The sequence below is a fragment of the Ursus americanus genome, chromosome 28 (assembly GCF_024610735.1).
Source record: "Ursus americanus isolate L20-20 chromosome 28, mUrsAme1.1.p, whole genome shotgun sequence".
Classification (NCBI taxonomy): domain Eukaryota; kingdom Metazoa; phylum Chordata; class Mammalia; order Carnivora; family Ursidae; genus Ursus; species Ursus americanus.
Genome location: NC_142154.1, coordinates 3,295,067 through 3,312,838, shown reverse-complemented (window position 1 = coordinate 3,312,838; position 17,772 = coordinate 3,295,067). Strand labels below are relative to the sequence as shown.

Below are 17,772 nucleotides of genomic sequence, written 5' to 3'. Positions count from 1 at the left end.
CTCCATGCTGCCCCTTCTCACCCAACATGCTCCTCTTCCTTGTATGTCCTTTGCATCAGTGAACGACACACGGTCCATGTCAAAAATCAGGGAGCAAACCCCGACTCCCCTCTCCCTGGTACCTACCTTTTACGTAATTCACCAAGCCTCATCAACCCTATCTCTCTAACAACTCTCAAATCCATCAATTTCCTCCTATGTCCATGACCGCTTGTGCCAGGATATGCTAGCAGGACTCTCGCTTGGGTTATTAAACATACAGTCAGGGTAATCATTCCAATCTTATCATGCCATTGCTCTGCCAGATATTATATTAAGCAAGCCCTTGAGCTTAGGGTCAAGTACAAAACCCCATAGCATGGCTTGTGTGCCTTTCACAAACTTGACCCCCGCCTACTTTTCTGTCCATTTCACTCGAGCCAACCCCCTTTTCACTTTGTGCGCCAAATGTATTCGTCTGCGTAGACTGGTTTATGCTACAGTAACAAATAACTAAAAAACATCAGAGGTTCGACTGATAAAGGTAATTGCTTGTTCATATAAATTCCGGGGTAGGTTGGATGACTCCCCAAGCCGGCTGTCCTTCTTGGGTCAGCAATCCAGGACCCTTTGACTTGTGGCTCTGCCATGCCAGTGCACAATGTCTGCGCATTGGGCACAGCTGCCCAAGGGGAAGAAAGGGGCTGGAGAAGCCACGGGAGCTTTCCACTGCCTCGACTAGGAAGAGATACACAGCAATTCCACTCTTATTTCATTGGCTAGAATCAGTCACATGGCCCTGCAAGAAGGCTGGGAATTGCAGCCTCCAAGAAGGAGGCACATGAGAAGGGATTTGGCGAATGTGCAGCATTTTCTCTGCCACACCAAACATTGAAGAAGCACGTGGTTGTTGAATTGGAACTTTCATCTTTGGGCCTTTGCACGTTTTCCTTTTTGTCTGGAATTCTTACTTCACACCCAAACCTTCTCATGAATAATTCCTGCCCAGAACTATTTTTTGTGGAGGAATGCAGGGGAATGCCAGGCTAGAAGCTCTTTCTCAGGATTCTGAGAGCTGGAACAGTATTCTAGAAGCTGGCTTTTAACTGGCATCCTTGAAATGTGAGATAAATTACGTCCCTTTAAATTTGAATTTCAAATCAAATAAAAATTTTATATAGATTTTCATATCTCCCTGTGTGATAAAAAGAAGTTGTGTTTAGATGGTTGGTTCTAAGTCAATAAGCATCCGTCTCTCTAGTTCTGGATCTGATGTGATATCCAACCCACTTCATGGCTGATACCACTGAGAACATATTGGAAAAGACAAATGAGATGAACAAGTAACAGAAATAACAGATGAACTATTTCTTAATTCTCTCTCCTTTTTTTTTTTTTTTTTTTAGAGAGGGAGAAAGAATGCAAGTGGTGGAGGGGGAGCAGAGGGAGGGGGACAGAAAGAATCTAAAGCAGGCTTAACACCCAGCCCAACACAAGTCTCGATCCCACGACCCTGAGATCATGACCTGAGCTGAAATCAAGAGTCGGACACTTAACTGACTGAGTCACCCAGGCTCCCCCTTAATTGTTTTTACTGTAATAAAGTTGTTGACAATGTATTAATTATCTGTTATTATGTAACAAAGTATCACACACCTGGTGGCTAAAACAACACACGTTCAGACATTGAGTATCTTGCAGCTTCTGTGTTTCAGAAATCCAGGCAGGGCTAACCTGGATCCTCTGTTTCAGGGTCTTTCACAAGACTGCAGTTAGAGTGTCAGCCAGGGCTGAGGTCTCATCTGAGGCTTGACTGAGGAAGGATGCATGGCCAAGTTCATGTGCTTGATGGCAGAATTTGGTTTTTTCCTGGTTGTCTGCTGGAGATCCTTAGTGCCTTGCCACATGGGTCTCTCTATTATTGGCTCCCTTCATCCTATCAAATAAGGGAGAGAGTCTCCTGGCAAGAGGGAAGTTACCACGTTATATAACATAATCAAAGAAGGGCTGTCCCATTGCCTTTGAAAATTCTTTGTGCGTGTGTAGTTTTATGGTTTTATCAACAAAATTATGATGTGTGCACCAGTTGTCTATTCATTTTCTTTGCTGCACAGCCTGGCATTGGGCTTGCTGACTCTGATGGCCAGCTGGGGTGCTCTTTCCACTGTGGTTCTGTGGTTCTTGGAGGAGACATTGTGAGCAATCTTTGCCCGGTAAGATTTGTTGCACAGCAGCAACACTTCAGCTCCTTGATGCTGTGGATTAGGAATTTCCAGAAGCCCCTGGGAAGCATGTGCTCTGTTTCCTTGTTGCTCCTGTAATCAGTGCTGGGCATTAAGATCTGACCCTTGAATCTTGTATGTACCCTATTGTCAATGCCTTTGGGTTTCTGCCAGTTGTGCTTAATTTTGACATAGGGGTCTGACTGGTGCTGGCTTAACTTCTTGGTCCTCTTTTTAATGATCATGGGCTTCAACAGAGGTCTGAGGGTGGCCAGGATGCCAAGAGGGAATGGCTGCCACCTCTGCAGGCAGCACCGAGGAAGCACCTTTGTCATATTTTATTGCTAGAAGTAAGTCACAGATCCTGTCCACACTCAAGGAGAGGGGATTACACAGTGGTGCGAGTACCAGGAGACAGCGATCACTGGGGGGCCCCATTAGGATATGTCCACTGCAGATACTCTACAATGTTCCCTCAATTCCTCATTAGTTTGAAGAGGCATGTGTAACTCACATGTGTGCTAGGTGGTCAGATAGGATTTGTTCTAGAGCATGGGACGGATTTACTTATTCTTTCCTAGATCTGATCCCCACCCCAGCCATTTATATTATTCTAAATAGTATATTCTAAATATACTAAATATTCTAGTAGATTGGTTTTCATTGGGGAGTAGCTGATTTTATTTTAAGGAAGAAGATCCTGAGCCTGTACTTAAAAGTTAGCTCTCAACGGAAACATCACTTCTCCTAAGAATCTCTAACACCCCCATGACCGAATTAATTGCCATCCTACCCAATTCTTTTATAGCTCCCTGTTCTAACACTCTGGGAACATTTATCACACCCTATCTCATTGGCTCCTTCAGGGACAGGTAATATCTTATTACACCATTGTGTTCCCAGGACCTAGCCCATGCCTGGCACAAAGTCGATTGTCAGTTAATATACATTGCATTTCACTGCATTGAACTGAACTTTTCTTCGGATCTGAAGCTGGCCAATTGTGGATGGTGGGATCTGAAGGAAATTGGTTCTTCACACTCATCCATAGAACATTTTTGCCTAGGGACGCCTGGGTGGCACAGCGGTTAAGCGTCTGCCTTCGGCTCAGGGCGTGATCCTGGCGTTATGGGATCGGGCCCCACATCAGGCTCCTCTGCTATGAGCCTGCTTTTTCCTCTCCCACTCCCCCTGCTTGTGTTCCCTCTCTCGCTGGCTGTCTCTATCTCTGTCGAATAAATAAATAAAATCTTAAAAAAAAAAAAGAACATTTTTGCCTGGGTCTTGGTAAAGAAGGGATAAAAATGCCTAATAGGGGCACCTGGGTGGCTCAGTTTGTTAAGCATTTGCCTTTGGCTCAGGTCAGGATCTCAGGGTCCTGGGATTGAGCCTTGTGTCGGGCTCTCTGCTCGGCAGGGAGTTTGCTTCTCCCTCTCAAATAAATAAATAAATAAATAAATAAATAAATAAATAAAATCTTTTAAAAAATGCCTAATGTGGGGACCCCTGGGTGGCTTAACCGCTGTGCCACCCAGGCGCCCCTGTTTTCTTTTTCTTAAATCTTAACCCTTTTGTGAGTGAATGATTTCCTAAAACGTAGCATGTACTTCGATCCATCCATGAACAGAGTCTAACGTACAAATGCATTCGATAAATAATCTGGATTCGTGAACACGGACACAGTACCGTGCCAGGATGCAGTGATTTTCTGAGGCCTTCTGAGGGGAATAAAACTGTCCCAGACTATGGTGTTGTTTTTTTGTTTTTGTTTTTACTTCTCTTGTGCCTTTTACAGTTCTTCTGTAGTGACTTTATGTGGCTAGTATCGCTTTGCTTAGCAGGCTTTCTTTTCCTTTCGAATTTACAGCCTCTAAGTTACTCTTGAAAGCCAGAAGAACAAACACGTTGGAACAATGTGCAAACACAGAATCAAAAGCTTGGGTGAGACCCAAGTGTTTGCTCAGACGCAATATGCTTAAATCTGATGTCAGGCGGATGCGCAGAGGCCTTTTCTGTTCTGGTTGGGGTCCGAGCTGCAGAGACTGCTGTGGCTGAGTGGTGGAGGAGCTGCTATATGTAGAGAGTTGCTGTATTATACAAGCAGAGTATAACAACAATTTTGGACATTACACCGGAAAGACCTATTGCCCGCAATGTAGCAGGGAAAGCTGATGCTCGGAGAGGTGAAGCGATTTGCCCAGAATCCCCCAATTTGTGGCCAATCCTGGACCGCAATGTTGGGTTTCCTGACGAGAGCTCCAGGGTTCCCCTCTCACCTTATGCCTCTGAAGGGAAGATGAGGGTTGTCAGGGGCCGAGTGGAACGGTTCAAAGTTACTAGCAAATCCGTTCTTCCCGGGGCATCTGTGTTTTGTTCCCGATCCGCAGTAGAGTCTATCTGGACATATGTGTGTGTGTGTGTGTGTGCGTGTGTGTGTGTGTGCGCACACGCGAGATTATCAGAGTATAAGATCACACAAATCCGAGCCAGGTCAGCACCCTCCTAGTCCTAGAGGCCACGTGGGAACCAGCCTTGGTTTGAGGCATGGAAGGTCACCAGATCCCAGTTCTGTTTGTTTCCAACACTCTAGGGGACGCTAACCCTCCTTAGCCCACCCCTAAGGATTTGAAACTTTCTAGAAAAAGTCTGTCCAACACCACCCTCCCGACAGAGATTCCGATTGGCTCAGAGCCCCAGAGCCGCAGTAATCCTAATTCCTAAGCTCCTGACTTGAAAGCATGCATCTGGCCCTCAGAGAAGTCATGAGATCACCCATCTGGCCCCCCGAGGTGCTCTCTGGGGATCTCAGGGCGGGATGAGAGGAGAAGCCAAGAGCGAGGGTACGCCACAGCCCAGAGCGCCTCACCGCACAGAACCGGCTCCTGTCACCCCTCTTCCCAAGGGCTCTTTTTGCTGAGGAAGCAGGAGACTTGAACACATTTTATAAAACAAATTTCTGTTCCAAAGAAGGACTCCACCCCGGACAGGCAGAAAACTGTAAACACTGGCTGAGCGTGTTTCCCATATGGGGCTAAGGAGACCTGAAGCACCGCGTGAAGTCGGTGCTGTCGGTGTGGACGCTCTGTCCAGACCCCCAGCGTCGGCAGGTGCACCCGTCCCCCTGCTGAGGAGAGCATGGCTGCCAAGGGCTCAAGCCTGAGAGCTTCTCTGGAGCACTGCCTTTGGTTTACGGGAGTAGCCGGGGAGGTCACGCCACCATCCAACTCTAGAGGAGGCGAGGATGGACTGGCACGTGGATGTTGCCTTAAGACTGGGCAAGTGTGTGGCGAATCTTCTGCTCCAGGGACACTAAGGATCAAGCAAAAGGGAGACCGCCCCTGGGCCTCAGGCTTGCTCTGCTCTCCCCCCTTTCCTGTCCTGCTCTCTACTCCCTTACAGTTTTCTTTTTTCTGGAAGACCACCCTCTTGACAATCTCACAGCCCTAACACACCGTGCTCACCTGGCAGTCCCGGCCTCTTATCTCCTGAGGGCTTTGGCTGAGAGCGTATGCTTTGTTCCTATTGTAGTCAACTGCAACTTCTATAGGATTCGCCCCCAAATATTTCTCTCCAAGCCTCCAATGTCATCTTCTCGGGCGTGCTTCTCACACCCATCTCACAGGTCCTGCGAGCAGAGAGAACAAAACTGTATCAAGAACAAATTCAGGCTGATGCCCGGAAGGGATGTCTTCTCTCTCTTAGGGTAAAACACACACCTACTCCCACACCAGCGTCACCCATAGTAAGTTCCCTGGTCCTCTGTGCACGCCTCCCACACAAATGTAGCGTTGTTGTGCTTGTCTGCCTGTCTGGTGGGGGTTAGTAGGCCATGCTGGGAGTAGAGGTGGGGATCCCTAAAACTCTTCCAGGGAAGAAGCAGATCTTGTGCCTGGTAAAGGAAACCGGAACTCAAGAAGATGGATCCTCGGGAAGAAGTGGAACTCAGTTTCTTAGAACTCTCAGTGTTGACGACACTGCCCTTGTCCTCAGGCGGTAGGGATTCTATTGGGAGGAAGGGGCAGTCTAGGGCCAGAACCCTCAGAGATAGATTGGGTGGCCCACTGCACCCAGTGGCCCAATCCAACAGATTGGCTTTTTGGGGGTACGTTCTCTTCTGTTCTTCCCACTCCCCAATCTTCTCCCACCTCTTCAGCAATGTCTTGTTGAAACATTTTGGCCAGATCTGAGTGGAGGGGGTGCAGGGCAGAGGGGAGAGTGGGTGGGTGACTGAGGGAAAGTTTTGGGTCTACACTTGGGCAGAGTGGTAGGAGAGTCCTAATGGGGGTAGTTAGCTGGGAACCTGGGCACAGGGCCTGCGAGGTCCAGCCAGCCCTCCCTAAGTGGAGTCTGCCCTTCCTGGCTAACTCAGTGCCTTCGTTACAAAGGGGATCGCTTGATCTGCTGGAGGAACAGGAAGGAACTGCCCTCGGTGCTGGCGATGCCTGCTCTTCTCCTTTTCACTGCCCACCCACTGTTTCTTGAGGGGCTGGCCCAACAGGAGATGTAGCCCATGGGAGAGCGCGCCTCAGCCCGACCTCCATACGTGATGCAGGGCGCCCCCTGGAGCCTGGCTCAGGAATCAAGAGTGCCCGGGGCAATGAGACAGGAAGTCCCGCTGAGGCACTTCTACCTGGAGCAGAGCACCTCCAGTGTTGCCAGCACACCTTCTGCTCCACAGGCACTCTCGGTGCTTTCCCGAACTGCAGGCACGGGCAGCTCAGTTCACCCCAGCTGCACGGACATAATGTCTCTTTGAATTCTCCATTTCATCTTGAATATTCATGTGCTTCTTGCAATAGGCTCCATGAACATCAGGGCTCGTTTTAGACTATGAATGACGTGAGAACTGGCACATTCTCGCTGCTAAGAATGTGTGGTTCAACCCTTCTACATCAGTCTCCTCATTTGCAAAATGGAATAAAAACAATGCCTACCCCATAGGCTGGTGATGACTGACTTAATACGTGCGAGGAGCCTGGAGCAGAGCCTGGTGCCCCTGATGTCCTGAAATGGTGTTGTTATCCCCCTACTGACACCCTGGTGAGAAGCACCAACGCTCGGTCCTCGTTATTTGCATCTCCCATGTTTGTGAATTCACCTAAGATTTATTTTCAGCAAATCAATACTTGCAGTTCATGCTCATTTGGAAAAGGGGCAGAAATTGTGAATCACCTGCTCTCGTGTCCCCAGTGACAGGTGGAAGGTGGAACGGGGGGCCCTACTCTGCCTTCTGGTGTCAGCAGTCACCCTGTAAGCAAGTGTCCTTTTAGGGTCTATGCTGTGCCACTTTTTATGTTTTTGTCTTCTTTGTTGGTCATTTCGCTGTTTAAAAGGGCCCCCAAAGCAGTGCTGGAGGGCTGGCCAGTGCTCCTAAACAGAGGTTCAGTGCGATGTGTCCTCCAGAGCAAATCCGTGGGCCGGAGATGCTTCATTCGGGCAGGAGTGGTACTGCTGGTGGCCATGGGTTCAGTGTTCATGAATCCATGAGGTATGTTCTAACGAGAACCACAGATAAAATGAGGTTGTATATTGATCGGTTGACAGACGTGACCAGGGGCTGGCAGGGACCTAACTCTGTCTTTCAGAGGTTCGGTATTCACAACATTGTTCCCTTGGCTTCATACGAACAGAACGACGGAGAACCGTAGGTAGGTGCCATCTTGGAGGTTCAGCCCAGCGATCCCTGCCCTGGACTGAGCCATCTCCCCCTGCGCCCTCTGCCCCTGGCACACTGTCCTCTGCTCATCTGACAATGAGAGTCCAGCCGTCTCACATGGAGTGGGGACACAGTCTGACACCAGCCGAATGTAGCAACTACAGAACAGGCCGGAGTGCAGCTTCCGGGATGAACAGCAGAGGAACTTTAGAGAGGAGACCGGCGTCAACCCTGGCTTTGCAACTCACTGTGTGCAAGGTATCTTCCTCTGGGCCTCGGCTTCCTCACTGTGAAATGGAAATAATGATCTTAACCAACGCCACTGAGCCCGATGTGAAGATTAACTGTGCAGGAAGAGCTCAGCACAGTGGCTGGCACACGGGTACCCAAGGAAATGATGCCCGTGGTCACACTTAGGTGGGGCATAAGGCAGCCTTTCTGAGCTTTGTACCCTGGCCCCTGGCTTTATACCTCTGAGATTAGGCCCAAGCCAGGGACAAACACTGCGTCTTAATTCTCTTCACTTCTAGAAGTCCACAAGGAAAGTCATCCCTGTCCCCAGTCTTGACATCCCGTTACCCTTAACCCTCGGCGCGGCACCCCATTGTTTGGGCAGCTCAAACAAGCCCATCTCCCATGAAGTGGCTGCTGGTACCTGGCCTGGAGGGGACCCTACTCGGTCACTCGTGGCCCCTGGCGGCCAGATGTCCACGTGGTGAGCGCGCTCAGGAGTCCGTGGCCGGGCGTGGGTTCTGCGCGGGGGGCGTGGGTTCTGCGCGGGGGGCGGGGGCCCGGGACCGAGGCGGCGCGGGCCGGGACGGGGGTCGCGGACTCCGCTTAGGACCCGACCGGCCGGGGGCGCCTGAGGCCCGCGGGCATGAGCCGGCGGCTGGCGGCTGCGGGCACCCCTCCGTGTGGCCACTGGGCCGGCCTGAGCAGCGCCGGCGCCTGGCCCGGGAGGGGAGGCTGGGGGCTCGGGACGGCGGGAGGCGACGGCAGCCCTCCTCCCGGCTCCGACTGAGGCGGGGCGCCCCGGGCTGGCTCGCGAGGCCGCGGCCGCCTCTCCCCAGCGCGCCTGCCGGCGTCGGCGGTGGCGGCGTCGGCAATCCCGGCTCTTGGCACCACGCCTGGCGGCCGGCCCAGGGCGAGGAGTGGCTTCCAGGAAGCGGGCGGAGGAGCGTTCCAGCCGCGTCTCGCCGTCGCCGAGGCCCCGCGCGCTCGCAGCGGCCCGGGCCCGGCCCCTCACGCGCTCCCCTCGCGCCCCGGCGCCCCCGGCTCGGGCGGAGGGCGGGCGGGCGGCGAGGCGCGCCGTGCACTTGCCGGGCGGTGCAGGTGGCGGCGCGCGCCCTCCGCCGCTGGGCCCCCGCCAGCGCTGCGCTCCGCGCCCGGAGGGGGCGGGAGAGGCGGGGCGGCCCCCGTCCCAGCCCCATTTAACTGCTCGGCGGCGGCAGCGACTGCGGCGCCGCAGGCTGGAGGCCGGCGTCGGGGAACGTCCTGGTCCCGGATTCCGCACGAGGTGTTGACGGCGCCGCTCCCGCCCGCCTCTCCGCCGCGCGCGCCCGGCCCGCGCCGCCCGGGCTGCACGTTCCAGAAGCGTCCACCGCGCAAGGTGGGTGTCGCGAGCTCCGCGCGGGGGGCGAGGGAAGGCTTTCCCCGGGGGTAGTCAGACTCGGGGCAGTGGCCGCCAAGCAGGGTTGGGGGAGGCGGAGCGGGAGGGGGTTACTTCGCGGGTCCAGGGGTCTCCAGGACCGGAGCGCTCACCCCCGCCGCGGCTTGGAGACCTCGGGTCGGCACGCTCCGTGGGCTCCTGGAGCATTCGGGGAGTGACGTGCGGGGCTCTCCGCGGGCGGGGCTCGCTCTTAACTTGTGGGGGAACCCCGGAGAACGGGGGCTTTCGGGGTCGGGCTTCCCAGGCGGAAAACGGACGGACAGCAGCCAGGAGCCGTGAGCGTCGGAAGGGCCGGCCGCCCGGCCGGTGGGTCTCGAGCGCCTAGAGCGCCAGGGGCCGAGGCGACGCGCCCGCGGGAAAAGCGGGCGTAGGGTGCCGGGGGCGCGCGGACGCAGGAGGAGCCACCGGCGGGCAGCAGGCGGCCGGCGGGGTGTGCGGCGGGGCAGCCGGGGCGAGCCGGCGAGGGGGGCGCGCGGTCCCGGGGCCCGGCACCGGCCGCCTCCCTTCGGCCCAGAGTCGCCGCCTCAGGTCGGAAACAGCAGCACATTTGCGGATCGCATTAGGCCAGGCCCTTAATGCTTTCTCCAGATGGAGAGAAGCCACCGACCCGCCCCCGGACACCGGCTCCGCCAAGGCGCCCGCGAGGCGAAGCGAGAGGCGAGTGTGACCTCGGCTTTTCCAGTTTCGACTCATACTGATTTCCCTGTAAATTGTCAGGAGAACGCTGCAGAGACCCCCCCGCGGCCCTCCCAGGCTCAGGGGGCCTCTGCTGGTTCACCCTCACCTACTTTTGGGAGGTTGTGTTGGGCGGGCGTTGAGGCTGTGCCCTCTGAACCACCCCGGACTCAGCTCTCAGACCTCTCAGGCTGCAGGTCTGGGGTTCGGACAGCACACGGTGTCATCCGCTGGGGAAAGCCTTGAACTTTCAGAAGACCTGCGTTCCAGTCGTACAACAGTCACCATGCTGTGTTACCTTAGGCAGGTCCCTTCCAGTCTCTGGGCTGGCTTAGTTGGTCTTAGATTCATTTTTGCCTGAAGTCGAAGAAGCTGGCAGGTGCCCTAAGCCTTGGCTCCGTGCTGACTTCCTGAGTCAGATGCCAGTAGCCACACCCTGCTGCTGACACATGAGCTGGAAAGCGGCTGGTGCAGAGATGTCTCAGCTTCTGAAGGGCTAGAGGTGTGGGTTGCACATGGGAGTCAGGTCCAGCTGCCCTGCTGACCTTGATGTGGGCCCATCTGTACCCTTGGTACAGCTCCACCTTGGACCTACACAAACCTTTGCAAGACGTTGTGGGAGGCTCAGGATCCCTCCCTCTGGTTGGTGTCTTAAGTCATGGTGCTGCCACCGGGGGCAGAGCTGGATGGAAACCAATGTTTTCCTCTTTTGTAGGCTCAGGAGAGATCCCCAGGAAACTGGACCCCATGGCTTCCTGGCAGAGCTCCTGGTGGCTGCTGATACGGACAGTCTTCATGCCCTCTGCCCTCCTGCAGGTAATATTTAGGAAAGAAGTATGGCAGGCATCCCTCTGCTTGCTTACCAGCATTATTCTAGATCGCCAAGAGGTGGTATGATTTGTGTTAACCCTATACCGAAGAGAATCTAATTTTCTCTCTTACCTCCAGCAAACGGTATTTCTGGTTGTCTTAGCTGTAAGAATGATTCAAATTCCTTGGGTCCTCTCTGAGTCCTGAGTAGGGCCTGGGTGCCACTTGAATACCATGTACCAGCAGTGACTTGGGACTGTGGTGGACCCTGTTTTTTCAGTCTAGAATGACTGTCTGCATGTGCCCAGTAGAGGCGAGGCTGCTAGAGGCCAGAACACAATGAATGGGGCAGAGCCTAGGTTCTGGCCTTAGCTCAGCCACTAAATACGTATTCTGAGTTTGCTTCTATCAACACATATCACACTATTTTGCAGTCCTTTTTTTAGATTCCTGTCTTTCCCACTAGCCTGAGAAGGCCCACCTCATCTCTTGCATCCTCATTTGCCAACAGGGCAGACTGAAATAAAAGAGTGAAGATAGTATCGCCCAAGAGACTATAGGGAGTGGTGGAGACAGCAGCAAAGTGGATGGCACGTGGTCCATCTAGTTAGAGAAGCCTCTGCTCGCCTCCATCTGACCATCACCCCAAGCCCGGGATTGCCATAGCTTCTAATTTCTCAAGATAGCTGGATCATCCAGGTTTCCTATGAAACCTCCCGGTTTTGAAAGCAGTGGAAGCCAGACAAATGTTTGCAGCCTGGCTTTAGCCAAGCAGTCTGTAGCCTCTGGTCTAAAGGTGCAGAGCACGTTGTAGTGTTGTGTCCCCAGGGCTGGGCTAGCCCAGGACAGCCCCCTGTGGGAATTAGAATAAGGCAACCCCTCTTTTCAGACATAACTTCTTGGGTGTATGGCTTAGTGGGGTGGCCTGTGTACCCTCAGGGTCTAGCCAAGGGCCTGGCCCTTCAGAAGGGCTTTAATGTCTGTTCAATGAGGATGCACACTTGCATAAAGGCTCACACCGTGGGATCGATTCATCAGACTGCCTCTCAGTTCACTTTCTTGGACACAGTGCTTCTGAGCCTCTTCCAGCTCCAGTGCCCCATGACTTCAGTGGCTCATGAGAACGGGTTGTCGAGGTGCGGTTTCTCCCCCGTTATCCCATTTCATTGATGCCACTCCATAAGTACATTTTAACAGATCTCTTTTTGAGAATGGAAGTTAAGTATTTTCAGGGTGGTTTTAGGGTTTCTCTAGTCAGTGGGGTGTAGGGTGATGGCAGATGGTGGAGACTTGCTTTTCTGTCCCCTCGGCAGATCTGAAACAGGCTTTATTCCTGGTCAGCTGGGGCTGAGGTTTCAAGGCACCACGTTTCATTTTGTCTTCTTGCACCCTATAAAATTTAAATGTGCTTTGAGGCAGTCTGTTGACCTTTGGCCAAGGGCAGTGTTTGCCCAGCTTGAATCACTCAGTGACCTCTTTTGGATTTTTCCATATCTGTGTGCCTCTGGCCGTGTTGTTTCCCTGTTTGGGGCAGTGTGTGCAGGAGATCGTAAACGGAGGTTTCTGACTCCACTATCATCCACACTGCCCACTGCTCGAGTCCCAGCGCACCTCCTTCCTGACCTGCCACGAAAACTTCTCTGCATCAGTTTCGGCCTCTGTAGAGAGGGGATCTACCTCACAGAATTGTTTGGAGAAGTTAATCCGCTGCAAGTGGAAGAAGGGAACAGACAAAACAAAAACAGTGTCTGGCATGTGACGGGTATGTGATGGACGGAGCTGTCTGCCGCTGTTGCTGCCTGTATGGTGGGTGAGAACTGGAGCCTGCCTGTAGTTTCTGCTGTGGTACTGTAGGGGGCACTCAGGAGGCATCAGCCGAACAGAGAGGATGCTGCACCGGCTAGGAGGGGGTGGGGCCCCATCTTCTCATGGGGAGCTCCTGCAGGTGTGAGTGGGATTGGCTAGGGCAGTCTCCCCATGGGTCATGGGAGAATGTTCTAGTGAAGTGTCGGTCAGTCCTGAGACCCTGCTCATGGGTTGGACATGTGGTTGTCTGTCTAGGGCCTGCCTGGGTTTGATTCAAAACTGCCCCTCTGGGGTGTCTTGGGACTTTGGTGTTTGGGCGCCTTGAGATGTCCCTCCGTATCTCCCCTTGCCTTGTGCGTTCTGCCACTAGATGGCTGGTAGAGAATTAGTAGACACAAGGCTGAGCCACAGGGAGCAAGGGTGTGCCAACTCATTTAATAAAAACGAGATTTCCTTTAATACACCAGCGACGACTTAACCTCTTGTAGTCACTGACCACAAGTAACTGTGATGGACTGCAGAGCAAAGCATGAGGCCGGCAGTCTTGTGTTTTTCTAACTTGTTCTTGAACATTTCTGGAGAAGCTTGCTGCTTCCCTCCCACTTCCGGTGTCATGGGCCCTGGAAGCTTCCTGCGGCTTCAGATCCTCTCCTTGGGGAGCTGTTCCAGCTCTCCCTTTGCAGCCTCCTTCATGGGGAAGCCTCCACTCCGTGGGTGTAAACATGGCTCCAGTCATGGGCTCCAAGCATGCTTCGTCAAATCCACTCCCTTCCTTAGCGAAACCTTGGGCAGATTCACTTTCATTTTTTCATGTAAAAAAAAGTCCAGTCCGGTTTAAAATTTTGATTCCCCACTTTGCTTTCAATCTCCCCTCCCTTCTGTCCCGTGTAGGGTTGACACGTGGCTCCGGGCACATGCCACGCGGTTGTGCTGTGGTCTGTTCTCTTCCCACCTCAACCAGTGGTGAGGATTGGCTCTGGGATACTTCTTCCTTTTAATTATTCTGGGTCCAGCTTTCCTGGCATTGGAAATAGCAGAAGGGAGCAGGGAGAAGAGCAAAGAGTTTTCTACTTAACTGGATGCCTCTCTCTGGCGGTTGCCACTGCACGTCCGGCTCTCGCTGACTCTCGTGCCCGCGGGTGGCAAGTGCGGTTTCTTCAGACGGCTCTGCAGGCCCTCCCTTTCCTGGAGCAGGAGGTCCGGCTCTGCCTGGCATTGCTGCTGGGCTCTTCCTGCCCAGTGCTCAGCTCTGTGGGCTGGGGTACCAGCAAGGTGGTTTAAACCCAGACCCGTAGCATAACATAGAGACTTGCCGAATCACTGCGTTGTACGGCTGAAGCGAATGTGACGTCATGTGTCAACCACACTTCAATCACAAAGACACCCCTGCTCCCTTTGGTGTTGTCCACTCGATCCATAGGAAATGCACGCTTCCCTGCTGTGCAGACAGCGGAGGCATGGGATCCAACACGCTCCCTCCTCTCTCTGGCTGCCAGCTGCCTTCAGTTCCCATGCCCTGCTCCGGGGGACAGATCAGCAGACCGTCTGAGCTGAGGCCAGTCGGTGGGGGTAGGGGGTGGATGGCCGGTCTCTGGGCAGGTTCCCCTGCAGTGCTTTTTTTCCTCCTTAGAGAGGAGGGAGGTGACAGTAGGACTCACCATGCCCCTCCCTAGCGAGCTCTGAGGCAGGTGTCTGCCTGATGTTGGTCACTCTCTTTAGAATGTGAGGCACTTAGCTCCTGTCTGTCACCACTTTGGCCCCTAAGACCAATGTTTTGGCATTGGCAAAGGTCCCGCTGAATATCGTGATACTAAAATTAGACATGTCAGCTCTAGGCCGAGGGCCAGGGCTGGTCTTGGTGGTAGTTGTGGTCTCAGTGATTCGGATTTCAGTGGTTCTGCTCTGAAGTTTTCAGGGTTGCTGTTGGAGGTGGTTCTTGGTGGTTCTGGTCTTAGCGGTTCTCTCTGGCATTGTTTTTGGGCTTGGTGCTATTTTCGGTCTTGATCCATCATTCTGGTTTCCTCAGTTCTGGTATTGGGAGGGGTTCTGGTCTCGGTGGTTCTGGATATTTGGGTGGTTCGGGTCTCGATGGCAGTTTTGTCTGGGTGGCTGTCGTCTCGGTGGAGGCCTTGGTGTTCGTAGTTCTCGTCCTGGTGTTGGCTCTGGCCTCGGCGGTGGTTGTCCCCTTCTGACACCACAAATGTTAATCCTGACCTTTTAGCTTTTACCCCATCCCCTTTATATCAGGAGGCAGAATCTGAGCATGGGTGGTTGTGGTGAGGTGCAGAAATCCCCCACCTCCTCAGAACCACACTCCTGACGCGGGAGAAGGAGGGTGGCAGACTCAGAGGGCAGTCTGGGTTGGTGTCCTCTTGATTGAATTGGGTCGTGCGTGAGCAGTGGTTAGAGAGCCATCAACACTTGTATTCACTGTTCGCAGAGTGAGTTCTATGACACTAGTGAGGTCCTGGTGCAACCACTTCTCTTCTTACTCTCCTGTGCATGAACTCACATCTTAAGAACTCCCCAGCCAAGCTCTGTGGCGCTGTTCCTGCTGGTCCCCATCTAGATAAGAGGTTTCAGAGAATGACAGTGAACTGATTGACCTCCTTGCCACAGCTTGACGTTCTCTGTCTAGCAGCAGTGACTGCTAGTGGGTCGGTTATGCACATAAAAACTTGAAGAAAAGTAGAAGATCTGGATAAATGGAAAGAAAATCAAAATAAAAATTTGGCCTTACTCCTCCCACCCAGAAAATAACTATTAGTGTTTTCATGTGTAATCTTCCAGACTTTTCCATGCATAAATATGATAAAAATACGTGTGTTATGTTTTGATAAATGGGGTCATGCTAACGATACGGCTATCCATCATTGTTTTCAGTCACTATATCGTGAATATCTTTCCACGTCAGCACATATATGACTGTGTTTGCATTTGTAATGGCTGTGTTCACTGTACTTATGGACACACTGTGATACCAGAATTTGTTGAAGCACATTGTTTCTTTGTTTGACATTTGGGTTGTTGCCAGGATGGTTCGTTCACCTGTAATGAGCATCTCATGCTCACGTCTTTGCTTACTTATTTGAATATTCCTTAGAATAATTTTTTCCTTAGTTGACTGCTTTGCTACACATTTGATATACCTTGTGGCCCTTTTTCTCTTCGTCCTGTTTTATTCTGGGTAGAGTTCTTCCGGCACTCTGGGTTTTATGCTGTAACGGTGCTCCCTGTGTGACCTCACCCTGCACAGTGATTTTGGGTGCAGATTCCAAGCTGTGTGGGACACTCATGAAGAAGCCTGAGCAGAAAGACCTCGGCTTGTCCGGGAGGCAGGATCCACCTTATTACCACGTTGCCCCCCGAGGCCTGTAACTGCAGGATGGAGTCATTGGGCAGATCCCATGAGAATCCAGTGGGAGAACGGAAGGAAGCCCTCTCCTTGCTTGTCACAGGTGACACCTGACTCCTTTCTCTTTCTGCCTCTCTGACCTTCCCATTTCTGGCTATTTATTTATTTATTTAAAAGATTTTATTTATTTATTTGACAGATAGAGACAGCCAGTGAGAGAGGGAACACAGCAGGGGGAGTGGGAGAGGAAGAAGCAGGCTCCTAGCGGAGGAGCCTGATGTGGGGCTCGATCCCAGAATGCCGGGATCACACCCTGAGCCGAAGGCAGACGCTTAACGACTGAGCCACCCTGGCGCCCCCATCTCTGGCTTTTTAAAAAAGCTGCTCAGTTCCGGAGTTCTGTACTTGACCTCTTCTTTCTGTCTCCCTCTGCTCTCCCCAGGCACTCCCATCACGCCTCTGGTTTCCTCTCCAGAGGCTCCTGAGTGGGACTTACCACCAGGGGACCCAGCTCCCCTAGGGATCCAGCTTTCAAAGGTTCTCTTCCAAGAAGGTTCTACATACACTGAAAAGATAGATATCTTCTATTTTACTTTAACTTCTAAATGTCAACATTGGAAATAAAACACAGTTTTGAACGTCTATTTTGGTTTTTCTTTCTTTTCTTTCTTTATTATTATTATTATTATTTGAAACTCAAAGCCTCTCCAAAATGGAAAAGGCCCGGTATTTCTGACAGCATTCTGTTTGCCTCCTCCGTGAGCTGCACATCAGCATATCCATGAGCTGCTAGCCACCTCCCCTGGGCTACTGGGGGGGAGGGGCTTAAAGACAATATTTCCTAAATGGAAGTCCTCATCCCCCCTGCCCCAACTCTGTCTCAAAGCTTAGATTCTCCATCACCTGGTCATTTGAGCCAGAATCCTGGGCTCCCTCTAGATGCATTCTTCTTTGTTGCCTTGCCCTGTACCCATTCTGTCACTAACTTGTATTTGTTCCATCTTGGAATTTGTTTCTTAAATCTGTGGCTGCCCCTCCGCTTCCATGGATACCATATGTTTGAAGAGTAGGGTACATGGCGGCACGGGGTATGAAATCAGGATGAGCAAAGACAGTTTGTGGTTATACTGGACAGGACCTCAACGAGCATGCAACGTAAGTCAGTAATAAAGAGGGGTGCATGGAGTCCTGTGGGTGTTCAGGAGGTGATGGGAGGCCCCAATGAGATTCGCCTGGACCGCTGGTGATGCACTTGAGCTGAGGATACTTGGAAGGCAGCTGGCACTGGTCCAGGCTGGTAATAATGAGACCTTCAACTCCGTTCACAAGAGCGCGTGGGTGGGAGTTAGCCGTAGACAAGAGGGTGACGAGGGAAAACCATTTCAGAACCTGAGGAGATAGATCCTGACAAGGGATTACTGTGGGATTGAGAGAGAGAGGGAAGAAATGAGGATTCCCTCAGGTTTTGAACAAGTTTTAGGGATGCATGACCATGAAAGTTGGTCACAGGGTCCCAAGACCCTGATCTTGTGAAATGGTCGGTGATGTTTGAAGGAGTAGTTTCAGGGCAAGATGTAGGTTACAGAAAGTGAGGCACTGA

At 52.4% G+C, this 17,772-nt stretch overlaps 1 protein-coding gene across 3 annotated transcripts in view; it reads left to right on the top strand.

Annotated features, from left to right (window-relative positions):
- The first annotated feature begins 9,254 nt into the window (after positions 1 to 9,254).
- The window catches only part of ADAMTSL3 (ADAMTS like 3), a 331,627-nt gene continuing 323,109 nt past the window's right edge, over positions 9,255 to 17,772 (top strand). For 2 of the 3 annotated variants that reach the window (XM_087856588.1, XM_045813118.2), the window contains exons 1-2: positions 9,255 to 9,466; positions 10,917 to 11,017. In XM_087856588.1, coding sequence (XP_087712714.1) covers positions 10,949 to 11,017 — 69 coding nt within the window. In that variant the 5' untranslated portion in view covers positions 9,255 to 9,466; positions 10,917 to 10,948. The remainder of the gene's footprint in view (positions 9,467 to 10,916; positions 11,018 to 17,772) is intronic. The other variant, XM_045813117.2, reaches the window with a different exon arrangement.